The sequence below is a fragment of the Culex pipiens genome, chromosome 1 (genome assembly GCF_016801865.2).
Source record: "Culex pipiens pallens isolate TS chromosome 1, TS_CPP_V2, whole genome shotgun sequence".
NCBI classification, from domain to species: Eukaryota; Metazoa; Arthropoda; class Insecta; order Diptera; family Culicidae; genus Culex; species Culex pipiens.
Window position 1 is genome coordinate 137,255,892 of NC_068937.1, and position 27,186 is coordinate 137,283,077.

The 27,186-nt window shown below is 39.4% G+C and overlaps 1 protein-coding gene across 4 annotated transcripts in view; it reads left to right on the forward strand.

Annotated features, from left to right (window-relative positions):
- LOC120422115 (cytotoxic granule associated RNA binding protein TIA1-like) overlaps positions 1–27,186 on the forward strand; it is a 610,909-nt gene that overhangs the window by 545,293 nt on the left and 38,430 nt on the right. For all 4 annotated transcript variants that reach the window (XM_052711638.1, XM_052711639.1, XM_052711636.1 and 1 more), the window contains one exon: positions 1,952–2,027. In XM_052711638.1, the coding sequence (XP_052567598.1) occupies positions 1,952–2,027 (76 nt within the window). The remainder of the gene's footprint in view (positions 1–1,951; positions 2,028–27,186) is intronic.

Genomic DNA, 27,186 nt, shown 5'->3' on the forward strand with positions numbered 1-27,186 from the left:
AAGAACGACGGATAATGTCATCCAGAGTGTAATTTCTGGAATAACTCGTTCAGAGATCAACACGTTTGCCCTAACCTCGCAACGAAGCAGGCTGCCTGCCTGAGCTTCCTTACTGTCGTCAGTGCCTGCTTTGTTGTTGTTGTTGTCGGCGAGAAGATCAAGATACAATTTATCAAGGCGCATCTCAACGCCGCTCTTGCCTGCCTCCATCAAGGCAGGCCACGTGTGTGTTACACCGGCGGTGCACCGAAAAAGTCGCTCCCCCAAATTCATGCACTTCGTTTAGGGAGTCTGTCCGTGCGGAGCACGGAGAGAAATTGCAAAGAATCAGACCAAGAAAATAATACCCACTTAAACAATAAACGTTCAAGTGCATCCCTGGGAGTCTGTGCGCGGGGGTGGTGGCCTCTTGGCCCGTGCCGAAAGCAACGAACCGAATCCGGGAATGCTGCCGGCGGAGAGAAAAAGTTGTTGGAACTGAGCGTTTTTTGCGCTTTATTATTTTTTTTTCTTGCTCGACGGCGACGGCAGAAAACCAACAGATGTGAAATTGGTATACGAAGCACTCGAAACTATGCACCAGACCTTGGAGCAGCAAGCGCGGGGGATTCTTTCCGCTAGCAGGGTTATTTTACGATGGGAAAGTTGGGGAATTCTTTGTGCTGCCCAAGGGGTTGCAACGGGCGTTGGACGGAGGAAATTTGCTTCCATCTATTGGGGGAATAGTTTTTGTGGAAGTTTGAGTTATTTTTAAATTTATCATAGTGCAAACAGAATAAATTCAAAAAAAATGTCCATGCAGTCAAAAATAGAAGGTAGGGCTGGCCTATAAAATCTACTTTCAATCCTAGCGTTTTTTATCAAGTTTTGAAAGCAATCCATGCGTTCGTTGCTTTGTACAATTACGAGAGAGTAGAGAGAGGACAAAGTTGGCCAGCCCTACCACGTCAAGTTAACCGCAATGATGATTCGTTGATATCAACAGCTTAGGCTCATTTCACGCCATAATCGCAATACTTTTCCGCGCAAACTACCCCGGCACAAGTTCGCACAACCGAAACGAAACTATCCCCTCAAGAATTCATTTATTTAAGATTGTTTCCTTCTTTTCGAGCTCAATTGCTTTACAACCTTTCCCCCAATGCGATGGTTTCCAGCGGAGGACCGCTTTGTCATCGTGCAAGATAAATAAAATCCGGAAACAATTGAATTACACCCGGTGATCCGGTGGCGCCATCGCTGGACGACCGGGACGTCGCTGATAAATGGGATGTGTTGCCAAGATTTAAAATCTTGAGTGCTTTAATGGTTTTTTTTGTCCCGTTTGGTTGTTTATTGAATTATCATTAGCGCGGGCGTAGATCAAGCGGGCGCAATTGGCTGCGATTTGCGAGGTCAGCTTGTACTAAATGAGAGCGAATACATTTTAAGTGGATGAAAAGCTGTTTTTATTTGTTGGGGTGAGACTTTTAATGGAAATTGCTGAGCGAAATCTGTTGGTAATGGTGAATTGAGTTGGGTTGAAATCGATCAAATGTAGTGCAGTCTTGATGCTAAAGCGCAAAGGATAACGACAGCTTTGAGGATGCGCTCGCATCTAGTGATCAAAAGGTCCCGAGTTCGAGTCCCACCCCACTTTATCAATATCTTTTTTTTCTACAAGGCTCAAATCCCAGTAAATCACATCAAATCCAGCAGGCTCAAAACCGTGTCGCTCGGGATTAAAATAAATCACAATAATACAGCACGTAACTCTCCCCCGCCGAAAAGCTCATGAGCCCTTTTCTAAACACCCTCCACGTGGATTTATTTCCGACAAATCGCACGAAGGCGCGCGCTAATACATACCGTCTTTCACCTTTTCACAAACATTTCCCACACATGTGTCACGCACAGATTCACGTTCTCATGTGATTTTTTCTCAACTTTCTTTCTTTTTTTTTCTTTGCAGAGATTGCCGCGTCGTTCGAGATCCACAAACGCTGAAATCCAAAGGCTATGGCTTTGTGTCGTTCGTGAAGAAATCGGTAAGTGGCGGAATCACCAAGCTCCTTCAATCATATTTGCTCTGGCAGTTGGCATGAAGAAAATGAAGAAAAAAAAAAGAAGTGAGGGAAATTCACTGCTCGGTCATGCATGGTGCTCATAATTTTCCCGGAAAGGCTCAGCCCAAATAGGCAGGAAGGGAAGCCTCAGGGTGTGTGCGAAGGAAGGAATCAAATTACAGACCGAATTTCTTCTAATCATTGGATTGTGATACAGTGAGATGCAATGATGAACACATAACACTTTATCCGTCCATTCTATTAAAACGAAATACAAACCGTGTCGTTCCGGGCTGGCAGACTGGCTGGGTCCTTGCCTCGATCGAGGCAGCGTAGCAGGTCATGACTTTTCAGGGTTGCCAGAACCAAAATATTTTTTCAAAATGTTTTTTCTTGGACAAATCTCAAACATTGCAATTTTAGAGTTTTTTAAATTATTTTTTAAATAAAAAAAAGTTTCTGGCAACCCTGCCAACTTCAATAGTTGACCCCCAGACGGTCGAAAAGGAAATAAAGTGCCTTGTTTTTGCCCCCAGCCCCTGCATTCCACGCTTGCTGCTCCTTTGATCCACTTTCACCCTCACCGGGAAAAGGAGAGTTGGCAGCCTGGGCCGGGGTGCTGAACTGAAAAGGACACAGCACTCTCTGGTTCCTTCAGACACCAGCAGCAGATATCTAGCGCGATGAAGGCTCCCAGTGTTGTACAGATAAAACAAATAATCAAGCGGATATGAACAAAGGGCCCGCACCGGAGAATGAAGCGAGTTGAGGGAAAAATTGGATTGAGTCACTTAAAAGGGATTTTTAAATCATTTCAAAAATAATTAAAAATAATAGTAGTATGCAAAAGTCACAAAAGCTCAATGTTCAACCAAAAACTTCTACTTGTAAACTGTGTACTTTCTCATTACAGTCTCAAAGCGATTTTTCTATGATTTTTTTAACTCTCGGCAAAAGTCATAATTTTAAAATTGGCACCACTGCCAAATGAATTTTGAACGTTTTGTGTTTTTTTTTCGGTTTTAAGGGTTAAAATTAAAATGATAAAAACAATTATGATTTGAGGAATCCGAATTTTGCTACAAGTTAATCTTTTCTTGGAAAAAAAAATATTGCTATAAATCAGCTTGAATTAATGACTACAGTAATGCCAGTTATTTTTACTTTTTTCGTGAAAAGAAACCCAACATTTTATTGAATGCAATGAAATATTGATAAATATTTGATTTCAGCATATGTTTCTCTAGAAAACATCTACATTCCATGTTTAATTTACAACAGTGTTGCCAGCAATGCAATCTTTTCCCCTGAAACATTGGGGAGATTGGGTGATGGCAGTGTTGCCAGTATTTATTTATTTTTTTAATAAAAAAATATATATATTTTTCATGGATTAGAAACAATTATGTTGCATTTAGAATATGTTCGACAAAAAAACATTGAAAATAATTGAAAATTTAAATCAGTGTTTTGCAAAAGTGATGCCAGGGATTTTTTTCTTTCTCACGCATAATTAAATCAGATTTTTTTAAATTTTTATTGATATATCCTGAGATTAATATGAAAGTATTCAAAATTTAATTGATAAAAACTTTTTTTCTAATCCAAAATTTTGCATTTTACAGAATCGTACTTTGCAAGAAAACACTTTCGCCCAATTCTAGCCCAAACTGACCATTACCAGGACCCAAAAGAAAAATCCCAATAAAGAAAGCCAACGGAAAAGAAACCCCTGCCAAGAAGCAGAAGATTACAAGATTTATTCTGATAGATAAAATAAAGGAGCCGCCGGCGACGGCGGCAGAATGAAGCCAAAGTGAACGACGACGGTCCATTCACTCTGTGTTGGCACTGTCTATAAGCGAACAGGACACACTCTGCCAGTCTGCCACCGCTTTCTCTAATAATAATCTGTGCGCAATTTTGCTCATTTTCCCATCCCCCTCCCCGCCAGAGTAGAAGAAAAGAAGAGTGAATGAAAGAAGAAAAAAGTGCGCTGGCAACCCGGCCCCGGAATGAATGGCCACGGCTCTTCTCGGGACCGTGGTTCACACTTTCATTCATGGCACTTTTAGATTGGGGTTAGGGTTGCTTTGAGTTAATCTTTTCTTGGGGAAGATGATTGTTTTTGTTGAGGGTTGGACGATTTGACGGCAGTGTTGGCAGCTACTTCGTTCGTTTTTGTTTTTAATTTGCATTTTGTTAAATCCATCGGGAAGAATTAACTTTATTTGAGTTTGGAATATGTTCATCAAGAAAACATTATCAACTAAAGATAATTGACAGTAGTGTTGCCAGTTTTATTAATTTGTTTTAACGAAAAAATATAAAAACGTTATTTTTAAATTGTTTCGAAAATGATCATGTTAACAGTGGTGTCAGATATTCCTTTTTCTTTAAAGATTAGCAAAATTGCTGCCAGAATTTTTTTTGCAGCCCAAAAACAAATCAAAGTAAGCTACCGAGAAGTCTAGCAGGGAAACCCTAGAATCGAGTTAACGGCTTCAATCGTCGACAATGTTGTTCCACTTTGCCCGTTGCCACTCTTCAAACTCACACATCTTGACTGCCGTTCTCTGTGTTTTCCCGCTCATCTTTTGGTACTCATGATGAAAATCGTTTAAATCTCTCCCTGCACCCTCCTTCTCTACTATTACCGCCATCATTGAGTGGGAAAATCCGCGCCGGGGAAAATCCCTTTCAATTTCCACCAACCACTCACACTCATCCAGAAGCGCCCTTCCAGAAGCTGAAACGATCTAAGCAAGCCGGGAGCGAAACGAGATTCCTTTCAATATTGTATCTAAGCTGTGTAATGATGTTTCGTTTGTTGTGTTTTTCCAACACCCGCCACCCACGCGGCCGCCTGCTAGGATGCTGTGAAGACGCTTGGCATGCTGCGATCCGCTTGGGGACGACGACCCAAGCTCATTTTCAAGCTTGGAGACGATCGTTTTTGGCTGGTTTTGGTCCCTCTTCGGTGCGACTCCATCTAATTAAATGGTTTCTTTTTTCTGTTTCGCAAGAAAAAAAAAACGATTTCTTCGAAGCCAGCAATTCCCACCAGCTTAAGCTGGGACACTGACGTTCGGTCGTCGTCGTTCCGGATAATGCCGGATGATGACACAAATTGTGGTTTGGAGCGCGCGATATTTACATTTATTCCCACAAGAGGCCATCAGACCGCCGCCGCCGGGGTCGAGCCCAACGACATGTTTGATGTGACCGGGGCCAGGCCGAGCCAAACAAACACACAGAGCAGACACAATGGCCACAATAATGGCCACAGATGGCCCTCATCAGGTCTGCCACGCGGTCATGTCCCAATGGGGTACCTCCGAAAAACCCCGGGAATTATCCCGCCTCCCGACCTCGTTGATTTTCCACGTGTGCTCGGGCGGTTTAATGATATGTGAGTAAACAAAAGGAGCAAAATTAATTAAACTGACTAGTCTGTGAGTTATGTGTGTGAGTGCCAGAGTGTGAAAAAGTTTTTTTGATCTCGCTAGAGCCAGACTGCTACTGGTCGTGATGGACGCAACAAGATAATACCTGCCCGGAACCTCAAATTAGACTCGCGGTTGGAATGTGTGGGTGTGTACAGGTGTGCAATGCAATTTGCACGGTTGTGTTGAAGCCGTTAAGCTGCTCGCCCCCGGAGAACTTTGAACTGTGATTGAAAATTCATTAGTGTTGCTGCCATGTGGATTACGTTTTGGTGTAGCAGGGTTTTATAAATAAATTTAAAAGAGACGAGCGAAAAAATAATAACATTTGATTTGGAAAGATTTTTAAAACATTTTGACTTGTGACTATTGAAGACCTGTTAAGCTGAAGATCAGGAATAAGACTGGATAACCATATAATTCTGATTTTTTTGTCTCATTTTAAAGTTCAGAATATTAACTGAACATAAAGCACCATGCGTCTCCAGCAAAATTGACATTAATTTTTGAGTGTATTCAGCAATGTTTTAGAATGATTAAGTGTTTTTCATTAAAAGCCCAAAGAATCACCTTTGTTTCGCAACGTGGTGAGCTTAAGTTGGTTCAGCTGTTCCGGAGATATGTTTTTTAAACAATGCCGTTTTTGGTCCACCCTGTTTCTGATAGGTCCAAGGTTGGAAAATAAAAAAATACAGGTCTGATTTTTAGAACATGCATGCAAATAAGAACAATTTTGATCTTGATTCATCTGGTTTGAGGTGGAATTGCTGCTCAAAAAAATGATTTTTTTTTCTCGATTAGAATAAAATTGTTATTATTTTTAATGAATCATTCAGAAAAACTAAGTATGAGATTGTGTAATAGTCTCAAACAACTTGCCTTTTTATCTATTGAGTATCCCATAAAATTTTGTACACAGCTAAAAAAGTAGTAATCTAGCTGCGTGTAGTAGGTCTGGGTGTAAAATAAATATTGCATTATTTTATGCAATTTTATGTGATTTAACACCCTGAAATATGTAGCTCATCAGTGTGGGAAACCTACTTGACCGAAATGTCAAGCTGATATATGCGTTTATGCTTCCCACTTCACATCGGTCTGATGGCCGAGTGGGCTAAGGCGCCAGTCCTCACTGTTGGTGCTGGGTTTGAATTCCGTCGGTTGCAACTTTTTTTGTTTTTGCAAAAATTGTACATGCAGTGTGTAATATTAAGTGTTTATTTTGACGAAGGTGATTTGCATGCTTTTGCATGCGATGTTACCATCGGTGTTTTTGCTGTGTATCTTTAGAAAACTTTTTTTTTTAATATTCAAAGCCGATGCAAATATTATGCAAAGTTTTTCCACCCCCCCCCCCCCCCCCCCCCCTTTGGTCCTAAAAATAAGCGGGCAAAAACATATTTAAACATATTATTTATTTTCAAATGCTTTAAAATTTCAATGGAGTCTAATCCACTGAAAACAATCTAAAATGCATTTTCTGCATTAGTAATCATATTTAGCATGTTAAGACTCGTTTAAAAATATTGAGAATTTTTATTGAATACCATTGTACATCACAGCAAAACTTGTTTTTTCTGAGCATGAGCATGAGCATGGTTGACTGCCAATGAGCTGCTACTCCGTTATTGACGGATCAGCTGAAGTTACACAATGAACCAACAGATGAATAGTGGGAGCTAATCATCCTCACTGTATAACCCCTGAAGATCTCTACTTTAAGTCAATACCGGCGCCCCCCCAAGGAGATGCAGTTCAACAAAGGTAGGAATGTTAGTCCGATAGTTGAAGTTGCAGACTCATCAGACACAGAGTTTGTCGCTCTATACCTGTTGACACCGCATGAGACCGTTGAATCCACAGCATCTCCTTCAAGCATCACGGGAAGTGGGGGAATTGTGTTAGTAGGGGAAGGAAAGGGAAGGTCAGGATTCATCTTGGTAGATGATATGACCAGAATGTGAAACAATCGTTGCCTTCCGAGCTACGACGCTATGAGAAGGACTTATCAATCGCGTATTGTTTTACTTCTTACCGCCGGCGTGCCAACCGAGCAACGATGCTTTGGGAAGGACTTTCAAAACGAAATGAATTTTGAATTAACGTATTATTCGGTGATGTACAATTTAGGATAGATCAGGATTCATTTTTGTAAGATGATATGACCAAAAAGTGAAACATTATCGCTGCCTACCGAGTTGCGACGCTTTGAGAAGGACTTATCAATTCCTCAATCGCGTATTATGTTTAACTTCTTACCGCCGGCGTGCCATCCGAGCAACGATGCTATGGGATGGGCTTTCAAAACGAAATGAAAATATAACATATAATTCAACGACGCGAATCTCTATTTCAATGCTTTCCCGATCTATTTCTCGCGGGTTCGCGCGCGCCTATTCACACTTCGATCGATCCAACGAACACCACACGACTGATGGCCCAACTTCTCTGGGCACACTGCGACCCCCTTTTCAATGATTTCGAGAACTTTCTACCACTTTCCCGCGGGCTCGCGCGCGTCGATTCACTCTCCGATCGATCCAACGAACACCACACGACTGATGGCCCAACTTCTCTGGGCACACTGCGACCCCCTTTTCAATGATTTCGAGAACTTTCTACCACTTTCCCGCGGGCTCGCGCGCGTCGATTCACTCTCCGATCGATCCAACGAACACCACACGACTGATGGCCCAACTTCTCTAGGCACACTGCGACCCCCTTTTCAATGATTTCGAGAATTTTCTACAACTTTCCCGCGGGCTCGCGCGCGTCGGTTCACTCTCTGATCGATCCAACGAACACCACACGACTGATGGCCCAACTTCTCTAGGCACACTGCGACCCCCTTTTCAATGATTTCGAGAATTTTCTACAACTTTCCCGCGGGCTCGCGCGCGTCGATTCACTCTCCGATCGATCCAACGAACACCACACGACTGATGGCCCAACTTCTCTAGGCACACTGCGACCCCCTTTTCAATGATTTCGAGAACTTTCTACCACTTTCCCGCGGGCTCGCGCGCGTCGATTCACTCTCCGATCGATCCAACGAACACCACACGACTGATGGCCCAACTTCTCTAGGCACACTGCGACCCCCTTTTCAATGATTTCGAGAACTTTCTACCACTTTCCCGCGGGCTCGCGCGCGTCGATTCACTCTCCGATCGATCCAACGAACACCACACGACTGATGGCCCAACTTCTCTAGGCACACTGCGACCCCCTTTTCAATGATTTCGAGAATTTTCTACAACTTTCCCGCGGGCTCGCGCGCGTCGATTCACTCTCCGATCGATCCAACGAACACCACACGACTGATGGCCCAACTTCTCTGGGCACACTGCGACCCCCTATTCAATGATTTCGAGAACTTTCTACCACTTTCCCGCGGGCTCGCGCGCGTCGGTTCACTCTCCGATCGATCCAACGAACACCACACGACTGATGGCCCAACTTCTCTAGGCACACTGCGACCCCCTTTTCAATGATTTCGAGAACTTTCTACCACTTTCCCGCGGGCTCGCGCGCGTCGATTCACTCTCCGATCGATCCAACGAACACCACACGACTGATGGCCCAACTTCTCTAGGCACACTGCGACCCCCTTTTCAATGATTTCGAGAACTTTCTACCACTTTCCCGCGGGCTCGCGCGCGTCGATTCACTCTCCGATCGATCCAACGAACACCACACGACTCCATCACAGCAAAACTTGTTTTTTCTCACCAAAAACTTTTAATTTTCGTCAATAGAGCCATTTTTTGGAAACTTATGATTGCAAAACAATTGGTCAGGTAAATTTTAAGCAACAATATGATTTTTGAAGTTCCATACTGAGCAATTCTCTACGAAATCGGTCTTTTTTCTTCAATTTTAATTTTTGTATTTTTTAATCCGGCTGAAACTTTTTTGGTGCCTTCGGTATGCCCAAAGAAGCCATTTTGCATCATTAGTTTGTCCATATAATTTTCCATACAAATTCGGCAGCTGTCCATACAAAAATGATGTATGAAAATTCAAAAATCTGTATCTTTTGAAGGAATTTTTTGATCGATTTGGTGTCTTCGGCAAAGTTGTAGGTATGGATACGGACTACACTGGAAAAAATAATACACGGTAAAAAAAAATTTGGTGATTTTTTTATTTAACTTTTTATCACTAAAACTTGATTTACAAAAAAACACTATTTTTAATTTTTTTTATTTTTTGATATGTTTTAGAAGACATAAAATGCCAACTTTTCAGAAATTTCCAGGTTGTGCAAAAAATCACTGACCGAGTTATGAATTTTTTAATCAATACTGATTTTTTCAAAAAATCGAAATTTTGGTCGTAAAAATTTTTCAACTTCATTTTTCGATGTAAAATCAAATTTGCAATCAAAAAGTGCTCTACTGAAATTTTGATAAAGTGCACCGTTTTCAAGTTATAGCCATATTTAAGTGACTTTTTTGAAAATAGTCGCAGTTTTTCATTTTTTTAAATTAGTGCACATATTTGCCCAGTTTTGAAAAAAATATTTTTGAAAAGCTGAGAAAATTCTCTATATTTTGCTTATTCGGACTATGTTGATACGACCTTTAGTTGCTGAGATATTGCAATGCAAAGGTTTAAAAACAGGAAAATTGATGTTTTCTAAGTTTCACCCAAACAACCCACCATTTTCTATCGTCAATATCTCAGCAACTAATGGTCCGATTTTCAATGTTAATATATGAAACAATTGTGAAATTTTCCGATCTTTTCGAAAAAAATATTTTTGGAATTTTCAAATCAAGACAAACATTTTAAAAGGGCGTAATATTGAATGTTTGGCCTTTGTGAAATGTTAGTCTTGATTTGAAAATTCCAAAAAAAAGGTGCAGGTGGTTATGTTCTACATGACCAATATGACAAAGAACTTTGTACAAAACTCAAAAAATCAAGCTATTTTTATTTATATTTTTTAATTCTTTGCCTATTTTTTAATCCTGAATAATTAATTCTAATTAAATTTATTCAATCAATGGCACCGGTAGAACCTCCGGGTGTGGCCAATCCTGTCAAAATGGCCATTTTCATCACCAGTATCAAAAACCATGAATTTTGATACCCATATTGCCCAAAGTCGTATGGTTCGTTAAATGTCCCCCGGTAGAACCTTCCCTCAGGGCCATGGCCACTCCGGGTGTGGCCAATCCTGTCAAAATGGCCATTTTCATCACCAGTATCAAAAACCATGAATTTTGATACCCATATTGCCCAAAGTCGTATGGTTCGTTAAATGTCCCCCGGTAGAACCTTCCCTCAGGGCCATGGCCACTCCGGGTGTGGCCAATCCTATCAAAATGGCCATTTTCATCACCAGTATCAAAAACCATGAATTTTGACACCCATATTGACCCAAATCGTATGGTTCGATAAATGTCCCCCGGTAGAACCTTCCCTCAGGGCCATGGCCACTCCGGGTGTGGCCAATCCTGTCAAAATGGCCATTTTCATCACCAGTATCAAAAACCATGAATTTTGATACCCATATTGCCCCAAGTCGTATGGTTCGATAAATGTCCCCCGGTAGAACCTTCCCTCAGGGCCATGGCCACTCCGGGTGTGGCCAATCCTATCAAAATGGCCATTTTCATCACCAGTATCAAAAACCATGAATTTTAACACCCATATTGACCCAAATCGTATGGTTCGATAAATGTCCCCCGATAGAACCTTCCCTCAGGGCCATGGCCACTCCGAGTGTGGCCAATCCTATCAAAATGGCCATTTTCATCACCAGTATCAAAAACCATGAATTTTGATACCCATATTGTCCCAAGTCGTATGGTTCGATAAATGTCCCCCCGGTAGAACCTTCCCTCAGGGCCATGGCCACTCCGGGTGTGGCCAATCCTGTCGAAATGGCCATTTTAATCACCAGTATCAAAAACCATGAATTTTGATACCCATATTGCCCCAAGTCGTATGGTTCGATAAATGTCCCCCGATAGAACCTTCCCTCAGGGCCATGGCCACTCCGAGTGTGGCCAATCCTATCAAAATGGCCATTTTCATCACCAGTATCAAAAACCATGAATTTTGATACCCATATTGCCCCAAGTCGTATGGTTCGATAAATGTCCCCCCGGTAGAACCTTCCCTCAGGGCCATGGCCACTCCGGGTGTGGCCAATCCTGTCAAAATGGCCATTTTCATCACCAGTATAAAAAACCATGAATTTTGATACCCATATTGCCCAAAGTCGTATGGTTCGATAAATGTCCCCCGGTAGAACCTTCCCTCAGGGCCATGGCCACTCCGGGTGTGGCCAATCCTATCAAAATGGCCATTTTCATCACCAGTATCAAAAACCATGAATTTTAATACCCATATTGCCCCAAGTCGTATGGTTCGATAAATGTCCCCCCGGTAGAACCTTCCCTCAGGGCCATGGCCACTCCGGGTGTGGCCAATATCCTACCAGTTTGGTCCCAACCCCATTGCCTTGAATCATTCTGGTTTCCGAGTGACCGTTCTAACAATGTTCTTTAGAACAGAATTCCTCCCAAGTTGGTGCACAACCTGTGTCTTTCAATGTGTGCATGTGTGTGTGTGTGAGCAATAAAATTACCACCGTCGATCCGTCTCTGACGGATTTTCAGTCAAAACTAAATTGTTCAGAGGCTATCTGTTAGCTTAAATAGTCCGCATGAAATGTGGCAACAATGGTGCAACATTCTCGCGTGACAGTTCCAAGAAAGCAGGAGACGAGGCAAAATTTGCACCATGTTGCCACATTTCATGCGGACTATTTAAGCTAACAGATAGCCTCTGAACAATTTAGTTTTGACTGAAAATCCGTCAGAGACGGATCGACGGTGGTAATTTTATTGCTCACACACACACACATGCACACATTGAAAGACACAGGTTGTGCACCAACTTGGGAGGAATTCTGTTCTAAAGAACATTGATAGAACGGTCACTCGGAAACCAGAATGATTCAAGGCAATGGGGTTGGGACCAAACTGGTAGGATATTGGCCACACCCGGAGTGGCCATGGCCCTGAGGGAAGGTTCTACCGGGGGGACATTTATCGAACCATACGACTTGGGGCAATATGGGTATCAAAATTCATGGTTTTTGATACTGGTGATGAAAATGGCCATTTTGACAAGATTGGCCACACCCGGAGTGGCCATTGCACAGTGTTCGGAATGGCAAAATTAAGTGGAATAAATTGATAACTCTTTTATTTGACGTCCTAGTCAAATGGTGTCTTCGGAAGAGTTGTTGTACTTGATAAGGGCTATCTTTTGAAGTTATTGACATACAGGATGACGACCTTCCAGGGTGTCAACCATAATTAACTTTGTTGGATGACGTTGTAGGGCTTTAGTGTCTTGGGCAAAGTTGTAGAGGAGAAAAATTCATGAAGGTTGGTCGAAGGCGTCAAATTTGTAGCTCTTAATCTACTCGAGATATACGCCAGTTTTGCAAAAATGGTCCAAAAATCACTTTTTTGTGATAACTTAAAATGTTAGCGTTTTAGCGGCCTACTATGTTCTGAAGAGTTGTTTATGACATAAAATTACATATCTTTGCCGAAAACAGCAAAATGTTTTGAGCTTTTATTGAGGAGTTATAACCATTTTTAAGTGATTTTGAGCCTATTTTCAAGTTGCAATGTTTTCAAAATGGCGCATTTTGGCGCAAATCCGAACAATGCACCTGAAAGTACACACTTTCAACTACAATTTCCTGAAAATATCTTCGTGTATATATTTTTAGATATCTCAATTTGAATTTGCCGATTTTTAATCAATTTATTTATAAATGTTATTCGAAATCATAATGAATACAAAGTGAAAATCGGTAAATTGAAGGGTAAATTGATCGATTTTTATGGAAATTACATTGTCTATGAAAAAATACGACAACCTTTCCAGAGTGACCACATACGAAAGGAAATACTTAATTTTAAATACGAACAATTATTTAAAATTTCACTTACATTATTTTTGGGAAAAACATGTATTTATTCATAATTTGAAAATGTGTATCATAATTTCAAACATGAACAATGTTTTACTGCGGGCGTCAATAATTAGAGTTCACGCGCGGTGATACGACCGCAAGATAATGGTCGCATGACAGCCGCAAGACAACCGCAGAACAAATTTTTGGCTGTTGTCATAGGTTGCCTTGAGTTTTGAGCTGACTTTTTGGAAAATATTCAAAACAAACCAAGTTGACAGCCAAATCAACCAGAATTTCAGTTCAACTTGCTGATTTTTATAAGGCGGCAATAATCTCCTGTCACTCACAGCGAAGGAGAAACGTGATTTTATCTCGCAATAAGCAATATTAAAATCGATCAATTTACCCTTTCAATTTACTGATTATTACCACGTTTCAATAAGATTCCGCTTAAAAATTATAAATAAATTGATTAAAAACCGTCAAATTCAAATTGAGATATGTATCTCTAAATCGACACCGATAGACACGGAGATATTTTCAGAAAATGTAGTTGAAAGTGTGTACTTTCATGTGCATTGTTCGGTTTTGCGCCAAAATTCGCCATTTCTAAAACATTGCAACTTGAAAATATGCTCAAAATCACTTACAAATGGTTATAACTCCTCAATAAAGGCTCACAACATTTTGCTGTCTTGGCAAAGATGTGTAATTTTATGTCAAAAACAACTCTTCAGAACATAGTAGGCCGCAAAAATGCTAACATTTTAAGTTATCACAAAAAAGTGCTTTTTTTACCATTTTTGCAAAAATGACGTAGTAGATTAAGAGTTACAAATTTGGCGCCTTTGACAAACTTTCATGAAATTTTCTCCTCTACAACTTTGCGCAATACACCAAAGCCCTACAACGTCATCCAACAGAGTTAGTTTTTGGTTGACACCCTGGAAGGTCGTCATCCTGTATGTCAATAACTTTAAAAGATAGCCCTTATCAAGTACAACAACTCTTCCGAAGACATTTGGCTAAGAGGTCAAATAAAGGAGTAATCAATTTATTCAATTGCCCTGAGGGAAGGTTTTACCGGGGGGATATTTATCGAACCATATAAATTGGGGCAATATGGGTATCAAAATTCATGGTTTTTGATACTGGTAATGAAAATGGACATTTTGGCAAGATTGGCCTCAACCGAAGTGGCCATGGCCCTGGAGAAGGTTCTACCGGGGACATTTATCGAACCATACGACTTGGGACGGTACCAAAAACCATGAATTTTGATACCCATATTGCCCCAAGTCGTATGGTTCGATAATTGCCCCCCCCCCCCCCCCCCTGTAGAACCTTCCCTCAGGGCCATGGCCATTCCGAGTGTGGCCAATCCTGTCAAAATGGCCATTCTACCATGAATTTTGATACCCATATTGTCCCAAGTCGTATGGTTCGATAAATGTCCCCTCGGTAGAACCTTCCCTCAGGGCCATGGCCACTCCGGGTGTGGCCAATCCTGTCAAAATGGCCATTTTAATCACCAGTATCAAAAACCATGAATTTTGATACCCATATTGCCTTAAGTCGTATGGTTCAATAAATGTCCCCCGGTAGAACCTTCCTTCAGGGCCATGGCCACTCCGGGTGTGGCCAATACTGTCAAAATTGCCATTTTAATCACCAGTATCAAAAACCATGAATTTTGATACCCATATTGTCCCAAGTCGTATGGTTCGATAAATGTCCCCCGGTAGAACCTTCCCTCAGGGCCATGGCCACTCCGGGTGTGGCCAATCCTGTCAAAATGGCCATTTTCATCACCAGTATCAAAAACCATGAATTTTGATACCCATATTGCCCCAAGTCGTATGGTTCGATAAATGTCCCCCCGGTAGAACCTTCCCTCAGGGCCATGGCCACTCCGGGTGTGGCCAATCCTATCAAAATGGCCATTTTCATCACCAGTATCAAAAACCATGAATTTTGATACCCATATTGCCCTAAGTCGTATGGTTCGATAAATGTCCCCCGGTAGAACCTTCCCTCAGGGCCATGGCCACTCCGGGTGTGGCCAATCCTGTCAAAATGGCCATTTTAATCACCAGTATCAAAAACCATGAATTTTGATACCCATATTGTCCCAAGTCGTATGGTTCGATAAATGTCCCCCGGTAGAACCTTCCCTCAGGGCCATGGCAACTCCGGGTGTGGCCAATCCTGTCAAAATGGTCATTTTCATCACCAGTATCAAAAACCATGAATTTTGATACCCATATTGCCCAAAGTCGTATAGTTTGATGAATGTCCCCCGGTAGAACCTTCCCTCAGGGCCATGGCCACTCCGGGTGTGGCCAATCCTATCAAAATGGCCATTTTCATCACCAGTATCAAAAACCATGAATTTTGATACCCATATTGCCCCAAGTCGTATGGTTCGATAAATGTCCCCCCGGTAGAACCTTCCCTCAGGGCCATGGCCACTCCGGGTGTGGCCAATCCTGTCAAAGTGGCCATTTTCATCACCAGTATCAAAAACCATGAATTTTGATACCCATATTGCCCCAAGTCGTATGGTTCGATAAATGTCCCCTCGGTAGAACCTTCCCTCAGGGCCATGGCCACTCCGGGTGTGGCCAATCCTGTCAAAATGGCCATTTTAATCACCAGTATCAAAAACCATGAATTTTGATACCCATATTGCCCCAAGTCGTATGGTTCAATAAATGTCCCCCGGTAGAACCTTCCTTCAGGGCCATGGCCACTCCGGGTGTGGCCAATCCTGTCAAAATGGCCATTTTAATCACCAGTATCAAAAACCATGAATTTTGATACCCATATTGTCCCAAGTCGTATGGTTCGATAAATGTCCCCCGGTAGAACCTTCCCTCAGGGCCATGGCAACTCCGGGTGTGGCCAATCCTGTCAAAATGGTCATTTTCATCACCAGTATCAAAAACCATGAATTTTGATACCCATATTGCCCAAAGTCGTATAGTTTGATGAATGTCCCCCGGTAGAACCTTCCCTCAGGGCCATGGCCACTCCGGGTGTGGCCAATCCTATCAAAATGGCCATTTTCATCACCAGTATCAAAAACCATGAATTTTGATACCCATATTGCCCCAAGTCGTATGGTTCGATAAATGTCCCCCCGGTAGAACCTTCCCTCAGGGCCATGGCCACCCCGGGTGTGGCCAATCCTGTCAAAGTGGCCATTTTCATCACCAGTATCAAAAACCATGAATTTTGATACCCATATTGCCCCAAGTCGTATGGTTCGATAAATGTCCCCTCGGTAGAACCTTCCCTCAGGGCCATGGCCACTCCGGGTGTGGCCAATCCTGTCAAAATGGCCATTTTAATCACCAGTATCAAAAACCATGAATTTTGATACCCATATTGCCTTAAGTCGTATGGTTCAATAAATGTCCCCCGGTAGAACCTTCCTTCAGGGCCATGGCCACTCCGGGTGTGGCCAATCCTGTCAAAATGGCCATTTTAATCACCAGTATCAAAAACCATGAATTTTGATACCCATATTGTCCCAAGTCGTATGGTTCGATAAATGTCCCCCGGTAGAACCTTCCCTCAGGGCCATGGCAACTCCGGGTGTGGCCAATCCTGTCAAAATGGTCATTTTCATCACCAGTATCAAAAACCATGAATTTTGATACCCATATTGCCCAAAGTCGTATAGTTTGATGAATGTCCCCCGGTAGAACCTTCCCTCAGGGCCATGGCCACTCCGGGTGTGGCCAATCCTATCAAAATGGCCATTTTCATCACCAGTATCAAAAACCATGAATTTTGATACCCATATTGCCCCAAGTCGTATGGTTCGATAAATGTCCCCCCGGTAGAACCTTCCCTCAGGGCCATGGCCTCCCCGGGTGTGGCCAATCCTGTCAAAGTGGCCATTTTCATCACCAGTATCAAAAACCATGAATTTTGATACCCATATTGCCCCAAGTCGTATGGTTCGATAAATGTCCCCGGTAGAACCTTCCCTCAGGGCACTGGCCACTCCGGGTGTGGCCGATATCCTACCAATTTGTTCAAAATCATTTCGGTATTCCGGTGACCGTTCTGGCAACCGTCAATATCTTCTTGGAACTCCTTCAAGTTTATGCACCACCTGTTTCTTTCAACGTGTTCGTGTGTGTGTGAGCATTAAAATTCCCAACGTAAGGTCCTTCTTTGATGAAAGTCTGATGGACACTAAATCCTCCAGAGGCTAACTTTTAGCTTAAATAGTTGGCACGGCATCCACGCAACAGAAACAGAATGTCACGCCGAGGGCATGCGACGGTAACGCTACATTTTCGAAAAATTTTGCATTGACACCGCAGATAGAGCTTTAAGACAAAGTCCTTTGTCAATATTTTTTTCGAAGAGATCGGAAAATTTCACAAATGTTTCATATATTAACATTGAAAATCGGACCATTAGTTGCTGAGATATTGACGATAGAAAATGGTGGGTTGTTTGGGTGAAACTTAGAAAACATCAATTTTCCTGTTTTTAAACCTTTGCATTGCAATATCTCAGCAACTAAAGGTCGTATCAACAAAGTCCAAATAAGCAAAATATAGAGAATTTTCTCAGCTTTTCAAAAATATTTTTTTCAAAACTGGGCAAACATGTGCACTAATTTAAAAAAATGAAAAACTGCGACTATTTTCAAAAAAGTCACTTAAATATGGCTATAACTTGAAAACGGTGCACTTTATCAAAATTTCAGTAAAGTACTTTTTGATTGCAAATTTGATTTTACATCGAAAAATGAAGTTGAAAAATTTTTACGACCAAAATTTCGATTTTTTGAAAAAATCAGTATTGATTAAAAAATTCATAACTCGGTCAGTGATTTTTTGCACAACCTGGAAATTTCTGAAAAGTTGGCATTTTATGCCTTCTAAAACATATCAAAAAATAAAAAAAATTAAAAATAGTGTTTTTTTGTAAATCAAGTTTTAGTGATAAAAAGTTAAATAAAAAAATCACCAAATTTTTTTTACCGTGTATTATTTTTTTCCAGTGTAGTCCGTATCCATACCTACAACTTTGCCGAAGACACCAAATCGATCAAAAAATTCCTTCAAAAGATACAGATTTTTGAATTTTCATACATCATTTTTGTATGGACAGCTGCCGAATTTGTATGGAAAATTATATGGACAAACTAATGATGCAAAATGGCTTCTTTGGGCATACCGAAGGCACCAAAAAAGTTTCAGTCGGATTAAAAAATACAAAAAAAATCGAATGACCGAAATCCTAGAGAACTGCTCTACTTTTTTTTGAAATTAATAAATATTTAATCAATAATGAGTTTATTCATTTTATTCTGAAATTTATATATTTTTGGACTTTATAAATATTCAAAATATTAAGTACTTGAAATACTTGGCACAAGATGTTTAGAAACATTCAATATAAAATACCTATCAATACTTGATGAAAAATTCAACGTATTTAAAAAAATATTCCTAGCTAACTTAATCAAAAGGTCCTATCAACAAACGAACGCCATGGCACAAGGCACATTTTCTGACCATTCGAGTTTAATTTCACTATACAAATTTCAAGGATATTTTTTATATTTTCGAAAAATGTTTTTATAATAGTCAAGCTTGATCATGACATGAATTTTAATGGCAAAAAAAAGTTTGTTGCAACTCCATTGTGAAACTAAAAACTTTTCCTGACATTCTCGAGCGACGAAACGACCTACTTTTCAATATCAAAAATAACAAAATGGAAAATTTCATTTCAACAATACAATTAGAGAATACAATAGAATACAATTAGAGTCTCACTTTTTGTATTAATTCCTGTAGAAATGTTATGCAAATTTAACAAGACCTAAACTGATCTGATCTGAAAATAGCTATAATTTCCGTGAAAAATTCAAAGCAAAAATGTTCGCGTGTAGTGGATCTTAAATAAAACATATTATTTTTACGTTTACGGAAAATTACTACACTCAAACCCCGATTGTTTAACACCAACTGTTGTCAAACGAAAGGGGTCACTTTTTAATATGACACCTCTTTTACACGGAGTTTACTCACACTACCAAACATTTGTTTTGATAGTGTGCGTGAGCGCCATGTAAAAAGTGACAGTTCGTCACTTTTAAGTTTGACTTTGACCAACCAACGGGGTACAAACTAAAAAAGTGTCAAACTAAAAAGTGACCAACGACCAGGGGTTGAGTGTATTTGTTCAAAAAATCGCAGTCTTGATGACAAAGATGACGTTTTCAAAAATGATTCTTAGTCCAGAAACGTTTTTTCAGCAAAACATTTTTTCAAGAATGTTTAGTGCAATCAATTGGAAGCATGTTTAGCATTTTTAAGCTCGATTAATTTTTTTATTTTATTTTTTTTGTGAAATTCCGATGTACAGCATTGCACGGTAAAGCGGAAAGACAATCTTATAAAAAATGTCATCAAAAGTAACCGTACAGATGTAATTTTAAAACAGTTTCAGTGTTTTTATGCAAATGTTGTTCCAATGGCTTACAATTTTATTTTTGATATTATTTATGCCATTCAATTTCGTTTTCAAATATTGCCTTATTTTTTGTTTTTGAAAGAAAAGACAAGTTGTGGCCAACACGTGAATTGCATGTTTGCGTTCTCAAAAATTTGAATAAGAGCTCTTTCAAAATTATTAAGCCCCTAATTCCATCAAATGCCACAACCCTTTCCGCGTCATTATCGCACACCATTGAGTGGTGAACTAGTGACGCATAAGCCCGCCGCACACAACACATCATTCACCATCATTTGGTTTTAAGCTTTTGTGCGGCCTGTTGAAAGCGTCATAATTCCCAATTTCCATCAAAGCCAACTCCCGATTAGGCCTCCTCCCCCACCGTGAACACACGCACACACGCACCCACTTACTCATACAAAAGGCATTAAAACAGTAGAACCCGGCGCGCGTTGAAAGGCTCGTTGTCGTCGTCGTCGGTCATGGCCTACTGGGAATACTCCCAGGCCAGGCCAGAACTAAAAGCCACCACCCGAGCAAAATTGAGCCGTCAGCAGTGGTGGGGGTGGCACCTGCAAAGTGTTGTCATATGCCATCACACAAACACACACAGCCACACAGCCACACACACACACACACAGGTGTGGGTATCGCGCGCGCGCTCGGCTAAAAGGTGCGCGCATAATGAAAATTTAATTTGTCAAATTTATGAGGTGTGCCGAAAACATTGACACGCGAAGCAGAGCCTTTTTCCCCGTTGGGAATTTGCTCTGCCCTGCCTGTGCCACCGGAACATAACCTTACCTGGCTGGTTGGCTGACTGTTCCGGATTTTCCGAGTGGTTTGAGGCCACCTCCCTCCCCCCCCCCTTAAGGGGGTGATGGCGGTGGCGCTAATGAATTGAATTATTTTGCACAAAAATATGAGGTAATGCGCGGTTTTCCAATTGAGTCTCCCGGCACACAAAGAGCACACACACACACACAGAGTCGAATATGTGTGTACATAAAGTCTTTTTATGAGGGTGTGTTTGTGTGTGTCGCATCGTTTTGCGGTGACAAATGGATGTCGGAAAAATAAGTGGATTAACTCGACTGCCAGCCGCCACCAGGGCAACGCGCGCGATGATGGAAAATGGAAGGGTTGTTAATGTTGTCACACTTCAATCGATTTTCAACGACTGTGGCTGCTGTCTCGAAAGAGAGAGTTTTTTTCATTCAATTTGACAAGCATGCTCGATCGGAGTTGCCATGAAATGTTTTCGTGACATGTTTTGAGGGTTTTTTTTTTGTCAAAGTCACTTTTTTATAATCAACAAATATTTTTTGCAATTCCGTCGTGAAACTACTCACTTTTCCTGTCATTCTTGAACGACGAATAGAGCGTCCAATTTCCCGTCCCGGGAAAAAAATTCCCGGGAATTCCCGGGATTTCCCGGAAAAAAATATTTCCCGTTTCCCGGGAAATTTCTAAATTTCCCGGGAATTCCCGAAATTCTTGCGGAAGTATACAATTTCTAAACCTTTTGGAACCATTTTTTGAAAATGCTTTGAAAAAAATATTAAACGAAAAATCTCAACACGATTTTGTTCAATTAAATTTATTGTTAAGTTTATATATCAGGTTATAAGAAATTTTGACATCAACATTTATTTCTGATGTTATTAATTTCTGAAACAACCGGAAATTGCCTAATGCAAATGATTTACTACAATGTAGGTATGCTTTTCATAGAATCATTGGTGTTATTTCGTTAAAAAAAATTATTAACCCTTTAGTGCCATAGATAAATAGAGAGCTTTTTTGTTTACCATAATCAAATGAGATGAAAATCGAATTGGTATCGTTAAATATTTCAAATATTTTTATGCAAGATTACCTAGTTTTAACGATATTACAAAAAAAATACAAACAAAAACCATAAAAAAATCATTGAAATACTACTTTGTATGGTTTGAAAGGCACTCAAAAAATTAAAAATATCTATTCAAAACCTGCTCCAATTATTTGAAAATATTCAGTTGTTTGAAGGTAAAACAAACATGAGAAGTTAGATTTTAAGGAAATACTGAAAAGCTTTACCATTTTGTTTAAGAACTGAAACCAGAATGACTTGTTTTAGAAAAGTTATTTGTCATGAAAAACATAATTTCTGCATGTGTTTTTTTTTTCATTACAAATTTATGTGTCAAACCACACTATCTCAAACTGGTCACAGAGGCAAGTTCAAAAGAAATTTTATGATTGTGGAGTATCGATTCATTTTACTCACTGTCAAAACACTTTGATAAAAAAATACTTCCCATAAAAAAATACATGAGAAATTTGTTTTATTTGAAAAAAAATTCAAGCTGTTAATTGATCTTCACATTTATTTTAACCACTAAAGTCGCCCATACAATTTTGATGCATAATATTAATCAGAACCAAGTTCAGAACAATTTTCAATATATTTAAAATTTCCCGGGAATTCCCGGGATTTCCCGGGAAATTGGTTGAAAATTTCCCGTTTCCCGGGAAATTTGTAACCCCGGGAAATTGGACGCTCTAACGACGAAATAGCCTCCTTTTCTGTACCAAAAATAACAGAATCGAATAGCAACACTTTTCAAAATAAATGCTGAAAAGTTCTACTTTTCAGCACTCAAAACGAAACTATTGGCACTACGCCCCCCGGGGCATGGCCTTCCTCTAACGTGGGATTTCTGCTCCAGCGCCTCTGACGAGACAGGAGAAACCGGGACCGACGTTTTACTTCACCATCCGATAGAAGCTCAGTGGATAAGGCGGGAATCGAACCCGCGTCTCATAGCATCATCGGGATCGGCAGCCGAAGCCGCTACCCCTGCGCCACGAGACCCGCACTCAAATGGGTGCTGAAAAGTTGAACTTTTCAGCACTTGTTTTGAAATGTAACACTTTTCAACATGTTTTTGATTTAAACGATTTATTGACAAAATACATGAAAATTTGACTTAAAATTTCACTCAGTGTGTGTTTTTGGGAATTGCAAAAAATGTTGTATGGAACTCGTTGCAAAACTTAATTTTTTCAGCACTCTTCGTATTTATCCAACTCGGTGAACCTCGTTGGATAAATGTACGACTCGTGCTGAAAAAATTCTCTTTTTGCAACTTGTTGCATAAACTACTATTTAAGTGTTAGCTCTATAAATATGTTTTATGACAGGATTTTAAGATTTTAATTTTTTTTTGGTAAAAACAATATATCAAAACAAATGTTGATTTATTAACTTACTCGGTGGAATTGGAGGACCTTTACCAAATTTATTGGCAAATTCGGTACAAATTCACTCCAAAGAATTCACCCGTTCAAGGTTCGCAAATTCATGAACACTTGTTCACGATTTTCGGAACTAACTTTTCTCCGTGTTACACACTAAAAAAAATGGAATTTTACATTTGACGTAGTACTTTATCAAACCGATTATCAGATCATGTAAACGCCTTTTCGATGTATAATTAGGTTTATTTTAATGTAAATCGATAAAATTCCCATTCGTATTCCTTTACATCTTTCGTACCCTAAAATTACATTAAAAATCACCTAACTTCACGCCTAATTAGATGCACATATCTGGAGCATCAAATTTGATGTAATGTTACATCTAATAAAACCCAATATCACGCTCCTTAGCCACTACACGTTTGTCAGAATGGTGAAACGTCAAAACGTTAGCAAGGGTTCACGTCGCAGCGGGAATCAATTTTTCGTTAAGATTTTTTTGCAATTGTGTCGTTTACTGACCGAAACCTACTACAGTTTAAGATAAAAACAAGCAAATCGCTCATAGAGGTGAGTTTAATCGATCTTGAGGTGATATGGAACAGATTACTAATATGTTTTATCGATTTCCCTTCGCTTCTTAGATTGCGGTTCAAGCCAAGTTCAAGCCGCTGTTCCGATGAAGCTGGCTGGATACTTTCTGAAAACGTTTCCACATACAAAGATGTTCCCGAAGTGAACCGAAACTGTCACCTGCTTGAGGGTTGGCCAACATGCTTAAAATGGCTAGTGGAACAAAAACAATAGCAGTGATTGAAATGGAGCAATTGTGGTGATTATTCGTAGTTGAAAACAGAAGGATAGACGAGTTAGTGTCATGAATAAACATTTTTGTAATTTGCTAAGATGCGCTGAGTGATATTTGCAATAAAAACGTATTGTTTATAAAAAATTTAAACACGTGTTTTCTCGTCCAATAGGAATGACAAGATTCCAATAAGAATTATGTCCGACCAATATTACGATTAATGTAATTTTACACGATCTTCGAAGCTCTTTGGAACGTGTAATATTACGTTTCATTTGACCCAGCTTTGCGTCTTATTTGATGCTCCAGTTATGTGCATCTAATTTGACCGAAAATTACACCCTTTTTTCGTAGTGTGTAAAGTTATGAGTAACAGTATTTTAAAATCACCAAAAAATACCTACTTAGAGTATTTCATTTAAAAGCTATTCATTACCCGAAATGTTCCAACATTATTTTATCAATCCTCTGCCGTACAACACTATAATATTTTTAAAACATTTTCGAATCAATCACATTGTAGAAAACACTTTTCTGAAAAATTTCCATGAAAATGTATCAATTTTGGTTCTATATAAGCAGAGATTTACACAATTTCGTAAAATAAAAAGTGACTTTCCACAAAATTTGGGAATTAAATTCTCATTTAATCGATGAACTCTGCCTACTATGATATTTTTAAGGATGAAAACATTTTGCTGAAACATACAACTAATATAAATTTTTGATAAAATTTATGGAAATTATTTTATTAGAATCTTAAAAAACTCAGTAGGCGGTGTTCATCGTTTGAATGGGAATCAATTCCTGAAATTTTGGAGAAAGTCACTTTTCATTTTACCAAATTGTATATATCGCTGCTTATATTAAACCAAAATTGATACTTTTTTATGGAAATTGTTCAGAAAACTGTTCTCTACAATGTGATTGATTCGAAAATGTTTAAAATATTTTAGTGTTGTACGGCAGAGGATTGAAAAAATAATGTTTGGAACCTTTTGGGTAATAAAAACTTTTAAATACTTTAGGTTAATACTTTAGGTTTAGCATTGGTATAAGGTCGCATTTGTATCCGGGCAATCTGTTGCTGTATTTTTATGACAAATTGTGCAAAGAAAAGATTTTTATTTGGTCGTTTTGAGCATTCCAGCTTGGATGTTGAAGTTATTTCAAAGAAAGCTAGAAATCTGGTAAATTTGTGTTGTAAACTTTTGATTTGAGGTCAAATATGTAATTTAGAGTCGCTTGAGACACATTCATAAGAAATTTGATGGATATGAACATGAACTCATCGATTTCAATCGACTTTTGTGAAGAAAAATCTTATCAAACGAAAAAAATCTTCAAAAAAAGTTGCTCTAGACCTCCTGACGAAATATTTCGCCGGACCCCGCAAAATGTCGGGAAAGATCCCTTGATTCATGGTACCAAATATCAGACTTGCCTAATCTTAAGTTTGTCCTTGGAAACACATTGTGTATATATCAGTGACTAATTTAATTTAAATCACATTTAAATTAATTTTCTGAAAAACTGAGAAGGAGCTTTTGTGTCTTGAGTAGAGTTGTTGCAAATAGTATTGGGCAACTTTTGGTTTGGTTGGAAATAAGGGTGGTTCACGATTACTTTTGAGATTTTTTATGTCATCCAGAAAGTTGTTGGGCTTGACAATCCAAGCAACTTTGGCGAAAACGTCAAAATTTTACGCCGTCTACGATCAAATTAAGACAAAGCATCTGAGCAAACCTTCAAAAAATAGTTTTTTGAATGTAACTATTTAGTGTTAAGTTTAAAAGCAAAGTGATATTCGGGGCACTTTTAGAGCTCTAAAAAAACTTTTTCTGGCAAGTCAATTTGGATTTAAGGGTTAAAAAATTACAGCCATTTGAAGGTAAAAAAAATGTTAATTTAAAACTTAAATAGCTCGAAAAGGCGCAGGCCAAATTTTAAGCGCCAGGTTGCATCCAAAACAGGAGATACTGCTTTGAATCCAGCACTACAATCAATGAAATAACCTTAGAGGTGTTTTTCTTTAAACTCAAAATGTCTTCATTTAAAAATGTCTGATTTTCGAGGAAAAAGTGTATGGTACCACCCTTACGAAATTATTAATTTTTTAAATCAATTTTTAGTGATAACAAGTGACCTTTAAAAGCCTTTATATTAAAAATAATAGTGCTTAAAAAAATACTTGTAAGCTCTGAAATGTTTTCAAAATCGTCAACATTTTTCGATTTTGATCAACAATGTTGTCGATTTTGAAACATTCATAGCGAAATCGAAAAACATGTTGTCGATTTTGGAAACATTTCAATGTTTACAAATTCGACAACATAGTGTCATCCCAAGTAACATTTTTTTCCAGGAGTACTACAAGATCTCTTCAAGATAGCTACAGCATAGCAGTTTGGACCGCTGTAGGATAAAATTCTCTTCAAAACTTCTTCAGAAGTTTGGGAGAGTACTTGAAGAGAGTTTTATCCTACCGCGGTCCAAACTGCTATGCTGTAGCTATCTTGAAGAGATCTTGTAGTACTCCTGGAAAAAAATGTTTAAAAAAAATGTCAAAATGAGGTAAAAATTAAAATAAAGGTCGGTAGGTATACACAAAAGTGGGTTTAAAAATTATTTTTATTTATTTTGTCGAGGATTTAAAACAATTTCATCATTAAGGGAAACGAAACAGCTGACATAATTATGGTTGAATGCTATTTTTGATGTTTTCGAGAACCGGTCTTATTGAACAACATTTAATGAGCAATATTTTCACCACCAAACCACCATCAGTTAATAAAACCTCGTTACAACGTGCACACAAATGACCACATATCCTCTCTCTCTGTCTCGCAATTACATGGTGAAAAATCCTGTCCGACAACATAACCCTCTGCCCCCCCGAAAACCCAAGTAGCAAACCCACAGGAAAAAGCCCATTCACATTATTTATACAATCCCAACAGCAACAACAACAACTACTTGCAACAATGCAACACGAATGTTAACAGCTCGTTACGCACACGAAAATTGCTTCTGTCTGTTTGTGTTTTCCCAGCAGTGTGTACGAATTGTCCGCACCTCGGGCAGCAGGGTTGCCAGATTTCCCGGATAAATTTTGAGCTGGCAGACTTTAATTCACTGTCTTTATTCTTAACGTAAATTTTTTTTTTAAATTGTATGTTCTGCAAAAAAGAAGAT